Source organism: Histoplasma capsulatum, genomic scaffold (genome assembly GCF_000149585.1).
Source record: "Histoplasma capsulatum NAm1 scaffold_2 genomic scaffold, whole genome shotgun sequence".
NCBI classification, from domain to species: domain Eukaryota; kingdom Fungi; phylum Ascomycota; class Eurotiomycetes; order Onygenales; family Ajellomycetaceae; genus Histoplasma; species Histoplasma mississippiense.
The window spans coordinates 3,036,646-3,049,846 of record NW_001813981.1 but is presented as its reverse complement, the minus strand read 5'-3'; the positions used below and the strand labels follow the sequence as shown (position 1 = coordinate 3,049,846).

Sequence of the window (13,201 nt, the reverse complement as noted above, 5' to 3'; positions counted from 1 at the left end):
GCTGCATGATCATCTTTATCAACAAATACAAATTCTGCAAGCTCAAGAACAAGAGTTGCGCATGCAACTTCAAAACCAAGCGCTCATCAGTGGCAGGGCACCTCCCACACTACTTCGACAACCATATTTGCAATTCCCGTTCCAGCAAGATGCATCCGGTCCAGATGAAAATTCAAGAGCCCGAGCTGGAACTGTAAATCACCCGCCTTTAACCGCTCCCCTCCGACAGCACGTGTTTTACAACCCTTCATTCATCCCAATACCCATTCCCACTCTCCAGGGAGCTACCACAGACCCGCCATCGCCCTCGACGGCTCCCTCCGCCCCTGATACTCGCCGTAATCATCGACGATCATCTGTTGCTAATGGATCTCCTCGCGGACCACTGCGAGCTCAATCCCAACCAGCGCGACCTTTGCAATCTCCTGTGGTACAAAATTTTGGAAACATATACCAGCCCGTACCTTTAGGTGAAGCTCCCCATACGCCCAACACAAAACTGTCACCAGCCTCTCCAAAGCGGGCAGGTGCCGAGGTCGAAAGACCTGTCACCAACGGCATTCCTATGTTTTCAAGATCGTATATGGACGAAAGTCGCGCCTCAGAGTACGTTGGGTACTATTTAGGAGACTCCCCTCAATCTCAGGCAACCCTTCATCTGCCAATGACAACTCCCCACTCTATCGCCACTGGGTTGGCAATCCAAAACAGTGGGTTGTTCTCACATCTCCGGAATCAAGCAGACTACCATAACTCCATGGGAACTTCTATTGAGAAGACCATTCCCTCCACGGAACATGCGCATGTACATGACCATATCAAGCATTCGAAAAATACACCACCATGTGGCCGACCCAAGTCACAAAAAGATCGAGGTCCACTCATAGTTGATGGTTCCCTTCCGATCAACGACCGTGAGTACTCTTTGTCCACAGAAAATCTGGATCATTTCGCGCCAATGAGTTTCAGTACTTCTGCATCCGAGGATAGACCATTTGATACTTCTGGAAGTCCATCAGATACCCTTTCTCAAGGATTTCCGGACCATGCCCCTTATAATGAGGAATACGAAAAAGCCTATGGACGGGGTGGACAAGCCACACAATCACAACACCACATTAACGGTTGGGATTCTACCAACACAAAGGGCGTGGCGATAAACGGTCACCTCACCCTATCGGAGCGGCTCCAAAGGTATCAGATATCCGATACTAGTCGCTCATCTGATTGGTATGTAAAGATGAAAACGAACCAGCACAAGGGAGCTAAACAATACGCATACAGAGCAGAAAATGGGCTGCTTGACAAAGATCAACATGGTCCACATGATAACCATGTCCAGTCATCTAACCCACTGTCTGCTCTCTCCCCGGTGAAGGAAACGCGAACCGTCTCGCCCACCACAAAGCGACGAGTAAATGGTGTAGATTCCGATAGATCCAATGGGTCGAGTCATAGGAACAGACAGCGGGGCCGACATGATTCCGTCAACACTCAACATCAATTGGAAAATAATAAAGACAAACAAACAGAAGCCCACCATCGAAAACCCAATGGCGTTCCATCATCCACCAACGGAGCCGGTGGAAACGAACATCAACCCACTGGATCAGGCTCTGCGGGTTGGCAAACAACAACGAAGAAGAAGAACAAAAGAGGGAACAAAACCCCCGCTGAACCGGTACACAACAGCCTTTCCAATGGTGTCGAGCCTCTCCCAGCTGACGAGTCATTGAGAAAAGGCGGCTGAGGCGGAACAAAATTATCTATGAACTGTGGGCGTTGCATACTTTCCAGATTATGATATGCGTGGATGTGTTTTAATTATGATTATGATCGCCTGGGGTTGCGTTCAATACCTACAAACTCAACTTCGAATTTTTGTTTCAGTACTTTGCTTCGTTCATGCGTTTCTCTTGTGTGTACTGCATATGTTCTGTACAAGTCAGTTTAAAGCAACTGAATACCGACTTCCGTAGACGAGAGTTCATCCAGCCCAGTCGCATGTTTGGTGCGGCCTCGCGTGTGACGAAGCACCCCTTTCTTCTCCTTCATCCAGCTCGATAACACGAGGATTCTACGAAGTGGCTCTTGGACGCACGATGTGGTATCGGCTGTCTCAGGTTCAATTGACAGTTATTTGTTCATCTTATTACGTACCACTCAATGTGTGGTATTTTTCTGAGTCGGAAAAGAAAACATAGAACGGAGATCCTGCTGTTGGTCCACCACTCTATCGTGTTAACAGACCAGCATATTACTTGTATCGGTTACTTTGAATGGGAAAGGGTGACACAAAGTGAGCAGAACTCACAAAGATGACAGCGAGGAGAATGGAAAGAATGATTAGGAATGGAGAACAAATCATTTCTGCGAGAAATCACCACGGTTGTCCCTTCGTCTTTTATTTCTGTTTTTCTTATTACCTATTTCCTCTTCTGCAGTCATGAAACGTGCGTGTTTTGTTCAGATCTTTCTTGACATGTTTTCTCGGTTTTCTTTCTCTTTTGCCATTTTTAGTTCTCAGAAGAATCAAAAGAGAGCCAAAGAAATGTTACTCCTTTTTTTGTCTATCCAGATGGTGGAGTTTGTTCTTTTTTCATATTTTAAAATTTCCTTTTTGAAGCAATCTTTTGATGCTTCTTTTTAACTGAGCTTGTTATTGTAATCTGCTTTCTGCTGCTCTTCAAGGTCGGATTCCCCTTTTTGTCACCGTGGTGCCATTTTACTCTTTAAGTACGAATATTATTCATATCTCATACTGGTGTTCTATTTTGCCTTGACGTTATGACTGGATTGTCCAGTTTGTTTTCCATTTTTTGTAACCTTTTTTTTTTTTTTTTTTTTTTTTACTATTTTGTCTTTTTCAAATGTGTTTCGTCCGTTTGCTTGTGCCATTCCTTTCAACTTGGATGCGTCAGGTTTATCATTGTTGTCAGCGTCAAAAATTGCTCGTGTACTTGTGTGGGTTTATATATGCCTTTTGTCTCAATCTTTATTCTTCTGTATTTCCATTTGCTATTTTTCTATTCTTTCTTTTTCCCGCACTGCTTAATTTTTGTCAACACCACCACTTCACACTATCATATCCAGAGAACCGTGGGCGTTTTTTTGTTTTTGCTTATTCCTTTCTTCTCTCTTTATCTTTTTTTTCTCTCTCTTGTGTCTTTTATTTATCTTCTTCAGTTGTTTTACCATCGTTCTATTCCTTTCCTCGTTTGCATGAAACTTTCTCCCATTAGCTGAAATAGTTTTAGTTTAAGAAGAGCACAGGATTATATCTACAATAAAAATGGCCAAAATTCAGAAATCAGATTCACCCGCTATAAAATGGCACCACTGTAGAAAAATTTGTGCAATATAGACCCTCTTCACTGGTTGCTCTGTAGACTAACTGTATTTGTCAAGCACACATATCAAGTAAGGTAAGTTATTACAACACAAAACGATGACACGAGGAATTGGAGACGGAAGGAGATGAGTCGATACCTTATGGGGGGTCTTTCGTACCGGGGGAATTCAGATTTGAGGTGGATGAATGCAGTACAATACAATCGTGGATGGGGAACATGAAGAGAAACATTAAAAAAAAGGGGGGGAAGAAAGAAAGACGAAAGCCAAAGAAGACGAAAGCCAAAGAAAAAAGAGACAGATTTTTTATTATAATATATATTATGAAAAGTGCAAGTCATTTAAACAAACCTTAATATTAGCAGAGTCACATGAACAGAAAATGAGGGGAAAAAAATAAAAATGCAGAAACCCGGAGTCATCCTGAGAAAGACTTCTGTTGGATGGCGCTATAGGGGAAGAAGACAAGAGAGGATTAGAGGGTGTGGTGGCTGGAATATAGAACGGCCATACGCCGAAAAACATCTCAAGATAACAGTATATATGCATTTACAGAAAAGATCTGAGGAATCTTGACGCGCAAGAACATGAAATTTCCAAAGGTGGCAGGCAATGCGAGACATTTATGTCTTTCTCTGGGTTGTAATGAAGATATTCCTACCTGTATACATACTCGAAATATTAATCCTTCCGCAACCGACGCGATCACAGCGCTTCCTAATAGGAACATCTAAACATTTTTTGCATGCATCGTACATATCCCCTTCCATTTTATATTTGCTCTTCTCAACTTCGAAGCTCAGCGAATATATATGGAAATATAACTCGACAAGCTGTCCAGAAGACGATAAAGCATTGGACAAATGTTACAGGGAACATATAGCCTGGTTGGCTGCGGATGAACTCCCATATTGAGAGGAAAGCGACGGAGTAGAAATGTCGAAGAAGAACCCATGGCCTTGGGGTGACAGCTGCAAGAAGGCCGATGGGGCCATCTACCTGGCCTAACTGGAAGTAGCGGAAGCAGCCTTGTTGGAGCACTTTAAGGTAGGGGTCTATACGAAAGGTAGTTAGGCGGGAAATTGGTAGTTTAAATTAGGGTAGAGAGAGAGAACAGGGTTCAGGTAAGTTAAAAATGCCGATACAGAAAAACATGGAAGGACACATACCATCTGCAGCATACAAGCTGTATAACGCCTGCGCCAGGATATTAATGACGCTCGTCAACCCTTTTCGTTCCCAATGGAACTTAGACATTTGTTTCAGGACTTGTTGTTTATTGGAGAAATCAGGGACGTTCTCAGGGCTGAGGAGTGTGCGGAGGAGGACAACGTCGCTAAACGCAACCGTCATTCCTCCACCTGTCAATGGGTGTCGCATATTCAGCGAATCGCCCAGAAATACTAGTCCAGGCGTCTTGTTTGTGGTAGGGGGGAGAAAAGAATTGGGCATAGATCGTAGGCCCCCTTTCTCGAGCGCTTTGTTGAAGGAAGGCTGTACACATTTAGGGAGGGAGGGCAGGACAACCTTCCGCAGATGACCCTTGACGCCGCCATTCTCAACTGACGCAGAGGGTAGGTTTTCGGGGATATCGACTAATATCCTCGTCTCGTGTGTACCGATCTGATAGAGCAGGACAGGAGGGCCGTCTGGCAATACGACGTGGCCAAAATTCTTCCGCGGAAGCTCTGCGTCTATAAGCTCCAGGCCCCAGAATTTTGACTTCACTCGAGGTGTTGTAGGGAGGTACTGTTTACGGAACTTGGAAGCGTATCCATCCGCAATGAAAGTCAGCGGGGCATAGAAGTAATCCTTCTGCCCATTGGTGGTGCATTGGACTCCCAGAACCTCATTATCCGTTGACGAATGGATGACTGAAACGGCCGTAGTCTCAACAATGGTAACATTAGGCGTCGCCCTCGCTGACTCGCGCAGGCGCATGATGAAGCGACCATGGTGAAAAGAACGGCCTTTGAACGGCGACCCTTGTTCATCCGCGGGATACCGGATAGGTACCTCGCTCCCATGATATATCACGTCCATGCCATGACACTCAATGGCATCGATATCTTCTAGACAATGCTTCAGCCCCAGCTGATCCAGCGCCCGCACCCCTCCTGGTTGTAATAGTTCACCAACGATGCGGTCTGGTTCCTTCAACCACCTCTCGAGAAGAAGCACACTGCGCCCTTGCTTTCCCAATGTGACAGCCAGAGCACAACCAGCAATTCCAGCGCCCACTATTACAACGTCTGCCTCATGGTCCTCGCACCGCCGTCGTTCGCCTTCATCTGAGTACACTCTTGGGGTCTTGAGAGCGCCATTTCCGTTAGGTAACTGGGGAGGCATGACCATGCTGTGGGGAATGCGAACGAGGGTACAATTCCGCACGAGTCGAGACGAGAATCAGAAAGGTATCTTAACGGTGTATAAGGATGGGTGGCGTAGCAGCAGCATAATTTCTAGAGTTAGATATAGGGGGTGACAGGCCAGCAGAAGTTTTATCTGGGATAATTGCTTGGGAACAAATTTCCCACTCAAAAAAAGTTGGCAAGATACATGCCTGCTTGTGATTGGTGGCATGGTCAATAAAACGAGAATATAGTGATTAATCATCGACTTGGCAACTTTAGTAACGCCGCTTCCAAGCATGTGATTGTCCGAATGTTCCTGGCTAGATTTTGCTAGTGCAACCATTGCAGCGATACGGAACGTCGTACGAGACTGGTGATGCCAGTGGTGCGCTGCTAATTATCACTAAAGATTATATGGTGCTATCAAAGCCAGTGGCTCATTACGGGAACAAAAACTCCGGCCTTGACTGAGAACAGGTTTAGAATTATTCCTGAACACTTGCCACATTTCCATTAGGTACGGTGGACACAAAATTATCTATTGACTCGGCCAAAAGAAACAGGATGAGACGAAAAGTGTGAAAATGAAAATGAAAATGAAAATGAAAAGCCAAGAAGGTGGAAAGATAGATAGGAAAGATATGCATTTTATTTGAAAAAAACAATATGAGAATGAAAATGACCGTTCTAAACGCCCAGGGTAGTAACTTTACTATATACAGAAACAGGAAAGGACATCTCGATGGATCATACGACACGAAGCCGCGCGGATTCCTCCATAGTTGGCTCCTCGAAGGGATCCTCGGCTCCGTCTGCAAATACGCCACTTTCACTCCAATCCCGTTCCTCGGCCGCATCTGGCGAGAAACATTTCTCCAACTCCGCACGCTCCTTCCAGTTCCTGACAATATAATCCGTGTACCGTAAATCCTCAAATTTGTAACCTTTGAGCTGTGGACCCTTCTCCAGGCCGTTACCGGAGCCAGTGTTCGAACCAGGCGTACTGGCCTGGCCCTTCAACATTTCTATGGCCTCCGGGAACGAAATAAAGCGATCAGGTCCGAATTTTCTAGCCTTGAATGTGTGACGTAGAATCCGTGCCAATTTCGAGATATGAGCCATCTCCCGATTGAAGCTTTCTCTCGTATAGTTGTTTGGCAGGGGATAGATATTCTTGGATCTTGAAACAATGAAACTGATCTCATCACAAAGATCGCGGTTGACTGCTGATGGGCGTTTGAGCCCCGTAAATATCGCCCACCTAACGCCCTTGAAGTTTCCCGAGCGATAAAATGCTCTGGCAATGAATTTTATCGCAACGGGATCGAATGGTGCAAACGCGGTGTATTTGGATTGGTTGATTGCCCGGAACATATCAAGGACTGCAGCGTTATTGCCGATATCCAGGAGTCGAGCTGCAACGGTAGACGCTGCGTGGTGCTTAACAGGCAGGAGTTTCTGTTGTCGGATGTTGTAGAAATTCAAGACTGCCATCTTTACGGCTTCTATCTCACCCATTTCGCTTGCTTGTATTACCGCCTGGAAGAATTGGGAGGTAACAGGTTTGCTCGGGAGCTGCAGTGTCTCGAATTCCTGCAGAATTGTTTTCGCATCCCGTGTATCTCCGTGGAGCAGAATACTGGCAGTCACGGCCAAATCTAGGTGTAGATGTTTCATGATCATACCGGATTTTTTGGCATCTTGGAAGGAAGTTAAGGATAATTCCGGTTTTCCGGCATTTATGAAATACATCATCTGTGTATGTAGCGGTGTAAACTGTCTTATATGTCTTGAAGACTCTGGCATCGACATGGCTCGTCGCCACATAGCTGCAGTTTCTTGTGAATTGGGCTTCTTTTCCGATTCATTGAGTGGGAACGAAGTTGCATCATATCCCAGCACTTGGCGGGATGTGGCTGCGTAGCCATACTTCTGTTCAGTCGCACGGAACATTCGCCATAAACCAGTGGGGCTACATTTTGCAGATAGACGCGCTTCCTGGAGCAGTTCCATGAAGTACGGTCGTTCCAGTTTGAGCTTCCAGCCCTTCTCTTTCACCGTTTGTAAAATTTCCTCTACCATTTCCACAGTCCCTTTCTGTATAATGGCTTTGATGATTTGATCGAAAAGCAGTTTGTCAGGTACCAGCCCATAGGTATTGATTGCATCGAAAACGAACTGGTGAATTGCATTCCCCGAATTTGCAATCCAAAACTCGAGGAAAACACGGTGGAACATCTGCGTGAATCTAAATGGATCTTTTGCTGACAGCCCAAGTTCATGCATCCGTGCCAAGGTGTTTCTTACCCCATCCCAATCGCAGTTCACTGCCTTTCCGTACGCAACGAGTCCTAGCGTTCGCGTTTTGAGCGGGATATTGTAGGTGTCTTGCATAGTCTTAACGAGCATATCAGCCTTGTCGGACATTCCAAACTCGACATATGCGCCCAGCAAGGGGTCGAAAAGCTTCTCCGTAGGGGAGATTCGACAAGATGCCAAAGTGTCCAGCAATTTTCGAAATTGCGTTTCCATGAGGACGATACTTCGAGTTCTGCTCCACAGCCCACCAAGATATATTCCGCATGCGCCGCAGTCCGTATCATTTCCGACGTATTTGAATAACACGGTCTTAGCCTCGGATAATCGGTGCGAACTGATAAGAGACTTAAGTACAACCCTCAACAATACTGGAGTGAGTTCAAACTCTTTAGCATATTTTAGGTATAGAGTCGCTAACGACTCAAACCTCCCATTTTTCCACATCGCCAACAGCATGATCTCCCATAACGCTGGAGTGAGCTTTTGGTTTACTTCGAACCAGTTGAAGAGCTTCTGTGCGAGGTGGATCCTGTTTCTATGCAAACTTGTGTACAAAAGATGGACAGCAATGTCATTCCTGGCTTCCTCGTTGGTTTTCAAAGTTGCATTCGCATCACGTAAAAATCTTAGAGTAGCTTCATCAAGCATGTGGTGATCCAAAAGTCTCTGCACGGCAAGAGAAGGGTCACTCGGCGGTAAATCTTGGTACTTTTCTCGAAATTCTGGCGGGACACTCATGGAATAGGCTAGATCCGTACGCACTTCTTTGCGGCTCTTCAATTTAGGTTTATATTTATTCAAGAAAAATGATGGCTGAGGGGGCACTTGAACAATGCCTTGAGGTTGGCTGATCGCTGACGAGCGAACGGGGGGTTTTAAGGCCTCACGTGGAGTTTGACCGGCGGTCTCGAAAGATTCGTTGGCCACATCAATGCTATTATCACTGACTCCCGTCGTGTGAGATTCCCGAGGGTCTGCACCATCTGCACGATCCATGTTCGCTTCTGGGCTATTGGCAAGTTGATGCCTTTGGCGCTCGCTTCTCTTCTTAAAGGATGCCAGACCAAGGAACTTGCCAGCTTCCGCAGCCTCCATCATTTGGGCTACAGTCGCAGCTCCAGCGCCAGCATTGTAATTTGGACATGACGTCTGGAGACTTCGCTTGGATTCGACAATGCGTTCGGCAAACCGAACCCGGCGATGGAGGTCGTAGGTAATAGTTCCGACGGCACAGAAACCACCAATGGCTCCAATGGCTGACCCAGCAAAAGCTAGTTGTCGGAGAACACGTAATGCATTACGAGACGGAACCCCAGTTCGAGCGGATTGGCGGGGGAACATTGTGAGGAAGGCAGTTTAAGGGAGGTTCGGGAACCAGGTCTGATTGACAATCCATCAAGCGAAACCCATGGACCAAGGTTTCCTAGGCGGAATAGAAGGCGCAATGGCCGCTTCTACAGTGAGCAATGTGACGAGCGGCGTTTTGGGAAGAGATGGTCCTGATGTAAATGAAAAAGTGCCAGCAATTCCATGGGAGTTTGTCGATGACTTTTTTTCCGGATGGGTCTAAGTCTTTGGAGATAGGATTACTTCTTGGCGATAACACGTGATCTTGTAATTGAGCCACTGGTATAGAAGATGCTTTTTTGCTGCATACAAGTAGATTCTATAATTTCAAGAGCTGTATTTACAGGTGCGAATGCCATAATGAAAAAAATTACACTGAACGAAATTCAGGTCGCAAAACAATATAAACAGGAAAGGAAATTTGCCTCGTCTACTGTCCACCAACACCACCAGGAAAACGCCGGAAATCAAGGGCAAAAAGCTAAACTTACCTGCATCAATATCTTCACAGAAGCCAACGGACCAAATCAACCCAGAATTTTAGTTTCAACTTGAAATTTCCTAGATTTATGGAGTACTGATATCTATGCCAAAGTTATCCTGGGGTTGGCTGGTGCAGATAGGTTGAGAGGGCACTAGAAAAAGGACACCGAATCGGTCACAAGAACTCCACAAAACGATACCATATCCTCAACTAATCTTGCTCTCCTGCCTCCAGGTTGTCATCTTGTGGCTCAAAGTTGTCGTCCATATATACTAGCAATGCAGTCAATAGATTGGATATAAAATGGGATTTGGGGATTGATACTACCGTGACATACCATGCGGTTTAATGAAAAAGGATGCCATCGCTATCGAAAATAATGTAGCAACTTGGCACATAAATACAGCCTGTGGTAGCGTACCGACGGTTGAGCTGTATATCAAGTTGAAAATTGTCGGCGCCACCACGCGCGCAAGTGCATGAAGCAGACCAAGCGCACCTAGCAGCTGGCCGGTCCTATTAGCGGGGATATGCTTCGTCAACGAGGACGTGAGCGTTGGCGAAGCCATTGCACTCATCGACGCGAACGCGCCGGAGAGGAGCAGCAGCCCACCAGTCCGAACAATGCAGTACCCGAGATATCCGATCAGATCGATTATCGTAGATATTCTGATTATGATTATATCCAGCATGTCGGAGCCAGTGTTGACCTGACTCCTTTGGCTAAGCGGGCCACGGACCAGACGAGTTATTGTTGGAAGAGCCACAAGTAGCATAACCACTCGGACAGAGCTGGCTACGGACACGAAGATGCTAGACTCAAAATTGCCCCAGTCGAACATGTACTCGGAATAAATCACGATGATCGACATAGTCCCCATCCCGACGCCGAAGAGAACAGCGTCCATGGATGCAAGGATTATGAGATTAATTCGTAATTCGCGAAGGGAGCGTCCGCCGAGTGAGCTCGTGGAGCTTGGGAACAGGATAGAGAGGGGCTTCAAAAGGTTCAGCGGATTAAAATCCCCTCGCGACCAGGAAGGAACTTGATGGAACTTGAGAGGGCCTATCCCTTGACTCTTGCGATTAGCCAATTGGCGAGCTTCCGACAGTGACTCCGGCACAGCGAAAAGCATAAATAGGATGAAGAATAGCAGGCAACCTAAGACGGAATAGAATAGGTAAAGAATATTGCCCGTCCACTTGATGAAATATCCAGCAAGCAAGGGACCCAGAGCAATGCCACCAAATAAAATGCCATAGAAATATCCGAATGCTACGTTTCTGTTATGTGGCGGTACGCAATCTGCCGCGTATGACTGAGTAAGAGCTACCGCTGTCGTGAAGGATCCAAACAATCCATCAAACATCGCTGCTAGGAGCAAAATATTGACCGATATCCTACCATCTTGAGCCGCCACCATCGCCATGACAAGTTGGCCGAGAAACATGCCAAATCCCGAGAGGGCAATGATCTTAGTTCTGCCATAGCCATCGGTTAGAGTCCCAAGTCTCGGGCTTGTGATGGCTGCGAGGATACCAGATATTAAGTTCAGTTGTAGTTGAAGTCTCGAGGCTCGGGATTGGATCTCGGGAATCCGACATTGCGGGTTCGTGTCTCCAAAGATGACGGGAGCAAAAGTAAAGGTAGGGTCTTCTATCGCCGTGTCGGATAGATATTGGCGGCAAATCAATGTCAAGGCGAGATTTATCTGCGGCACAACGACTCCCCCGAATGCAATCGTGAATGGGAAAAGTGGAGGTAGTACCCAGAATATCTACCCGAAATCCAAATGAATATAAAACAATTAATAGATTAGTATAAAAGGCAACGGGAGAAGGTGCTGTACTAGGCCGTAAGTATCGGCAACCTCCACTGCTCTTCTGCCACCCAAAGGAACCATAATTTTGGTGGGGGTCTCCAATACTTATGGCCTGGCACTGTATATAAAAATGCCAAAAGGGATATGCTCACAGAAGGACGTTTCCACCACGGTTTGCGGTCGTTTTCCTCCTCCAACAGTGCATCCTGAGTTCCGTCCTGATTGCCTGAATTGCCGCTCTCGACCAATTGCGATGTTGGGATATCATTGTCCACGAGCAGTCTGGTGGTGGGCTGTTGGCACAGCAGGGCTCACGGTCCGTGACCTAGACATAGAGGGGGCCCTCGCAGAACAAAGCGAGGAAGCAGAAGAAGCTACCCATTGGACTGGCTCATCTCCTTCTACTGCAAACGTAGTCTCCGCTTCCATTGGCGTGGAAGGAACCGATTCAGGTCAGGGGTAACGGGGTAGGACTGAGGAGGTTCTCGGCGCATCAAGCTCAGTGGTAGGTCGGGGGTAATAGCAGGAAGGTCCACAGCACCAATCTTCTCACAACAATCCCAGGGGAATATAAATAGATATATGGATGTGTGTATGTATATGTATGGAGAGCTTGTGGTCGTTTTCCGGGGGATATAGGCTCCGTCAGAGTGCCAGGTCATGATACTTGTAGGAATACCAAGCTGGCAGACTCTCCAAGGAGCCCTGGCCGGAGTTGATTTCTAAGCTTCCTGATAACAAGCAACGGAGCTAGCGCCCTACTGTCTAGCATCAGCTCGGAGGGATTATTGTCTGTGAGAAGCCCTCCCTCTTGTATCAGGGAGAAGCTCTCGACAGTGCCCTGGTCCGACTCGGGGCCGTCGGACTCGGGTTGGAGCAATTCCATGGAACCAGCAGGCTGGACTGGACTGTTGGAGGGGATATTGGGAATTTGGGTGGTTTGAGACCGTACTATTTACCACAAACGCAGTGGCCTAACTATTGTGGCGGACGTAAAGCTTGCGAAAACAGAATTTTCTGCCACCCCCTGAAAAATATTAGCAAAACACTGCAAAAATAACCAAAATATCCACATATCTCTAGAATCATTCAAATATCATTCAATTCATTCAAATACACATCTTTATCATCAAATACACATCTTTATCATCAAATCTGTCAATATGTCTCCTCAGCTCAGTGAATTTACCATCAATAAAATCATACATTTTTTGAACAATGATTATATATCTGCTCAGATTGTGCAAATCATTGAATGTCATCTGATCATTGTATATCAAATTCAATAAAATATTCACTGTTTTAAAACTGTTAGAAGTTCTTATTCAACATGAAATATAAAATTAAAAATCACACTAAATATCTTATTAGATTTGAAGAATTTTTTTAAAATATATTCAACTGCATATCACAATGAGATTGTCTGCTTTGTAAAAAATGAATTTGATGTTGATATTCACTTTCAATTGATATCTAAATTGTTGAAAAAACTGAATTTGATATGAAGAAAATGATTAATTATT

At 45.8% G+C, this 13,201-nt stretch overlaps 4 protein-coding genes across 4 annotated transcripts in view; 1 reads left to right on the top strand and 3 right to left on the bottom strand.

The window, feature by feature from the left end:
- Positions 1-1,750, top strand: part of HCAG_02958 (predicted protein) — a gene marked incomplete at both ends in the record, with an annotated part of 3,662 nt that extends 1,912 nt beyond the window's left edge. Inside the window, one exon of the mRNA XM_001542737.1 lies at positions 42-1,750. Coding sequence (XP_001542787.1) covers positions 42-1,750 — 1,709 coding nt within the window. The remainder of the gene's footprint in view (positions 1-41) is intronic.
- Positions 1,751-4,137: 2,387 nt separating this feature from the next.
- Positions 4,138-5,706, bottom strand: HCAG_02957 (hypothetical protein; the record flags this gene model as incomplete). The annotated part of the gene is made up of 2 exons (XM_001542736.1): positions 4,138-4,406; positions 4,521-5,706. 2 exons carry the CDS (start codon positions 5,704-5,706, stop codon positions 4,138-4,140), a joined length of 1,455 nt encoding a protein of 484 aa, XP_001542786.1.
- A 746-nt stretch (positions 5,707-6,452) lies between these two features.
- HCAG_02956 (predicted protein) lies at positions 6,453-9,365 on the bottom strand (the record flags this gene model as incomplete). The annotated part of the gene is made up of 2 exons (XM_001542735.1): positions 6,453-7,802; positions 8,013-9,365. The coding sequence occupies 2 exons, from the start codon at positions 9,363-9,365 to the stop codon at positions 6,453-6,455; spliced, it is 2,703 nt and encodes a 900-aa protein (XP_001542785.1).
- Positions 9,366-10,065: 700 nt separating this feature from the next.
- Positions 10,066-11,759, bottom strand: HCAG_02955 (predicted protein; the record flags this gene model as incomplete). The annotated part of the gene is made up of 4 exons (XM_001542734.1): positions 10,066-10,127; positions 10,193-10,222; positions 10,277-11,633; positions 11,706-11,759. 4 exons carry the CDS (start codon positions 11,757-11,759, stop codon positions 10,066-10,068), a joined length of 1,503 nt encoding a protein of 500 aa, XP_001542784.1.
- Between the last annotated feature and the right edge of the window lie 1,442 nt (positions 11,760-13,201).